This window comes from Prosopis cineraria, unplaced genomic scaffold, assembly GCF_029017545.1.
Source record: "Prosopis cineraria cultivar Desert tree isolate PC_DT_omini unplaced genomic scaffold, ASM2901754v1 PC2, whole genome shotgun sequence".
In the NCBI taxonomy this organism is placed as follows: Eukaryota; Viridiplantae; Streptophyta; class Magnoliopsida; order Fabales; family Fabaceae; genus Prosopis; species Prosopis cineraria.
Window position 1 is genome coordinate 14759422 of NW_026555333.1, and position 4027 is coordinate 14763448.

Sequence of the window (4027 nt, forward strand, 5' to 3'; positions counted from 1 at the left end):
CTAGCACATTTTTTTAACTGACATTCGGCACAAACTATCAATATACTATATCGGTCTATCACTGAATTTCAACAAACAAGCACATCACATCACATCACATCACATCGTAGACTCATAGGACGATACTTACGCCCTTATCCTTATAAACGCTACTAATTACAATATTCTTTACATTATTATTAAGCCGTAAAATTGACATCCGTGTATACCAATTGATAAATATAATGGTACTGGAGCTTACTATCAAAATAATTCCTGCATATTAATTAATTTTCTTCGTGCGTTATATAGGTTGTTGGAGAAGAAGCAGACTTCAAAAGTTACACTAACAAGTCTTTTTTGGTGAGCATATGCGTATACTAGTATTATGTAATTTTTATGTATATATGCGCACAAGTTGAGGCCAAGTTGTTGGAGTTAAGTAATCAATATTTTTTCTTACAAAACGTGGCGTATAATCCTCTTTCTTCACCGATATACCCACCCAAACCCACATATAGAAACCATAACAAGAAAGACAAATTAAATTAAAGAAGCAAAATAAATTAATTAAAGAAAAAGCAGCCAAACGGTGTGCGCGTGTGTGTATATAAAAGTGGTAGTTGTAAACAGATAAACGGCCTCAATCCCACACATAAGCATATGAAAAAGTCCGGCGAAAAAAAAAAAAAACAACAACAACGCCTTCTTAATCCCATAGATATCATGATATATATGTTTCCTTCATAATTAACACCACACCTACGAAATTATTCCCAGCAACACAGAGAGAAACAGCAAAATCAAAGCACGTATATCATATCCGTAACAATGGAGTCCGTTGTCTCTGAGCTAGAAGGCACGCTTCTGAAGGATTCCGATCCCTTCTCCTACTTCATGCTAGTGGCTTTCGAGGCGTCCGGTTTGATCCGATTCGCGCTGCTTCTTCTTCTATGGCCTGTGATTCTGCTCCTTGGATTACTCGGTCTGGAGGACTTAGGCCTGAAGCTGATGATCTTTGTGGCGACGGCTGGCGTTTCGGAGTCGGAGTTAGAGTCGGTGGCGAGAGCCGTGTTGCCCAAGTTCTTGATGGACGATCTTGACATGGAGGCGTGGAAGGTGTTTAGTTCCTGCGAGAAGAGGGTGGTAGTGACGAAGATGCCTAGGGTTATGGTGGAGAGGTTCGTGAAGGAGCATCTGCGTGCTGATGAGGTGATCGGAAGTGAGCTCTGGATCAGCCGGTTCGGGTTCGCCACCGGTTTGGTTCAAGCCGGTTCGCTGGATAGGCTGTGTGAAAGGGTTGCTATGGTTTTCCAGGACGCAGCACCAACTTTGGGTTTGGGAAGAAGAACTGGTCCTTGTGGCTCCTTCTTGCCACTATGCAAGGTAATTAAGTTTAAGACTGACTTTTGATCACTTTAATGAAATTCACATGTTTCTTACGTATATACAAACTTTTTTTAAAATCACATCAGACATATACTAATTATTAGAAATTAAACTTACATTAAGTGAACAATTAAGAAAGTTGACACACATATATATGCTTGACACATGCGCAGGAACAAATGCAACGGCCTTTAATGGCGAACGAAAAGCACGACCGCGAGTTCCTCCGCCCTCTGCCGGTGATATTCCATGACGGCCGTCTGGTGAAGCGACCGACGCCTTCCACCGCCTTACTAATCCTCCTGTGGATGCCTCTGGGCATTCTTCTCGCCGCAATACGCATCATGGTAGGCCTGATATTGCCCTTCTGGGCAGTTCCCTACATCTCAGGCCTCTTCGGCGGCAAGGTCATCGTCAAAGGAAAGCCGCCGCCTCCTGTCGCTCCTGGCAACTCCGGCGTTCTCTTCGTTTGTACTCATCGAACCCTCATGGACCCCGTCGTCCTCTCCTCTGTCCTCCAGCGCAAGATTCCGGCAGTCACGTACTCCATTTCCCGACTATCGGAGATCCTCTCTCCGATCCCCACCGTTAGGCTCACGAGGACACGACACGTAGACGCCGAAAGGATAAAGCTCGAACTATCCAAAGGGGATTTAGTGGTGTGCCCTGAAGGAACGACCTGCCGTGAACCGTTTCTTCTGAGGTTCAGTGCACTGTTCGCCGAACTAACCGACAGGATAGTGCCGGTGGCGATGAACTACAGGGTAGGGTTCTTCCATGCGACGACGGCGAGGGGCTGGAAAGGACTGGACCCGATTTTCTTCTTCATGAACCCGAGGCCGATGTACGAGGTGACGTTCTTGAACCAGTTGCCGATGGATGCGACGTGTTCGGCGGGGAAGAACCCACACGACGTGGCGAACTATGTGCAGAGGATACTGGCGGCGACGTTGGGGTTTGAGTGCACCAACTTCACGAGGAAGGATAAGTACAGGGTTTTAGCTGGGAACGATGGAACTGTGTCGTGTACGACGTCGTTTGCTGATAAAATCATGAAGTTGGTGAAGGCCTTCAAGCCTTTCTTACCCTAGGATGGCAAAGCAGCGAATATAAGTTTGTTTGTAGAATAAACTGTACCTAACCTATTGTGGAGATGTGTGTGATATGGTTAATCTTTTAATCATTTATTTATTTTTGATGGGTGGAATATTTTAGTCATTTAATATTATTCAAGTTTTGAATATTTGATAATTTATTTGTTTATCTTTTTCAAGTTTATATAGATCATTCTTATTATTTGTTACAGTATATGTTTGAGAATTTCAATTTTAAGAGGATATTTGCATGCCAATTTAAAAGTTCAAAAAATTATTTGCATTAGGTTGTTCATTCTATTGTTGATGAAACTAGACACTCCTCCCCTTTTTTCTTTTAATATATGCATAGACTTTGGTTTAGACGCACTATAATTAGTAACTCATATGTATTATTAATGGACTTCTTCTTTTTCTTCACATAGTAACAATCTCACTGCTTTTATAGCTAGACTTGTAAATCGATCTCAATCGAGGATGCACACGTGTCTTCTATGTTTTATATCTAAACATAAGAAGAAATGTACACAGACATAGGTGGTTGTAGATAGTTAAGAGATTATATTCTTTATTGGACATTCGATTGATTAGTAAGGGAGTTATATTAACTTAATTAGAAGACTTGAATTTAAATAGTGAGAATGCAACAACATTGGTAACAAAGCATATTGTCACAGCCTTGAAACTCCTCAGTCCTTAGACTGTGCTAGCCTTTGCGTGATTAACTTCTTGATGTTTGCTAAGTTGATGCTTGCTAAGTCAGTCGAACCCTCGAAATGTAGACAAAGAAACTAAAAAACTTGAACACAAGAGAAAGAGAGCTTGGATGAGAGAACTTAAAAGCCTTATTGATATGCTTACTTGTCTTCCTTACAAATGAGGGCTTGTCTTCCTTACAAATGAGGGCTGAGGGGTATTTATAAACTTTCTCTTTATTCTAGAGTTTTTTGACCTCCTTAATAGATGGTGAAATCAATCCAATCCTAGCGGTTTACATTCATCATCTAGAATATTTTATAATAATATCTATAACAAATATCTAGATATTTACAAGGATATTTCTAGGGACTAACCTTCAAAATATGTGCGGAATGTTGTAGAACATCCTAAAATATTTTAGACACCTCCATATTCTTTCATAAGTTTTTAGAACATTCTAAAAACTTTTAGATCTTTCTAGATCATTCTAGATTGTTTTAGGTGCTTCTAGAACATTTTAGAACATATTGATCCTTCTTGAAAGTTTTGAAATTCTCTCCGTTATCCTGAAGGTCTCCAAAAACTCGACAACCTTACAGGTTCTCTTCTATCTAAACATAAGTTGTGACAATAAATCAAAAAGGGTTCTATTATAGCTCAGTTTAGACTGCTATGGGCCCTTAAAATTCTACCAGATTAATGTAGGGTCAGGCTTAGCACATACTCTCTATATTTTTTATTATTTTTTACATAAATAAAATCACTCATTTCAATAAACATTTATTACATATTTTTTAAATCACCCCTCATAATTTACATTAATAAAAAATAATTAATGTATGTTTATGTTGGTTAACATGGGCATT

General features: G+C 39.7%; 1 protein-coding gene across 1 annotated transcript; it reads left to right on the forward strand.

Annotated features, from left to right (window-relative positions):
- The first annotated feature begins 627 nt into the window (after positions 1 to 627).
- On the forward strand, positions 628 to 2623 carry LOC129303406 (glycerol-3-phosphate acyltransferase 5-like). Its single transcript, XM_054942696.1, has 2 exons — positions 628 to 1365; positions 1542 to 2623. The coding sequence occupies exons 1-2, from the start codon at positions 811 to 813 to the stop codon at positions 2457 to 2459; spliced, it is 1473 nt and encodes a 490-aa protein (XP_054798671.1). The 5' UTR covers positions 628 to 810; the 3' UTR covers positions 2460 to 2623.
- Positions 2624 to 4027: the final 1404 nt, after the last annotated feature.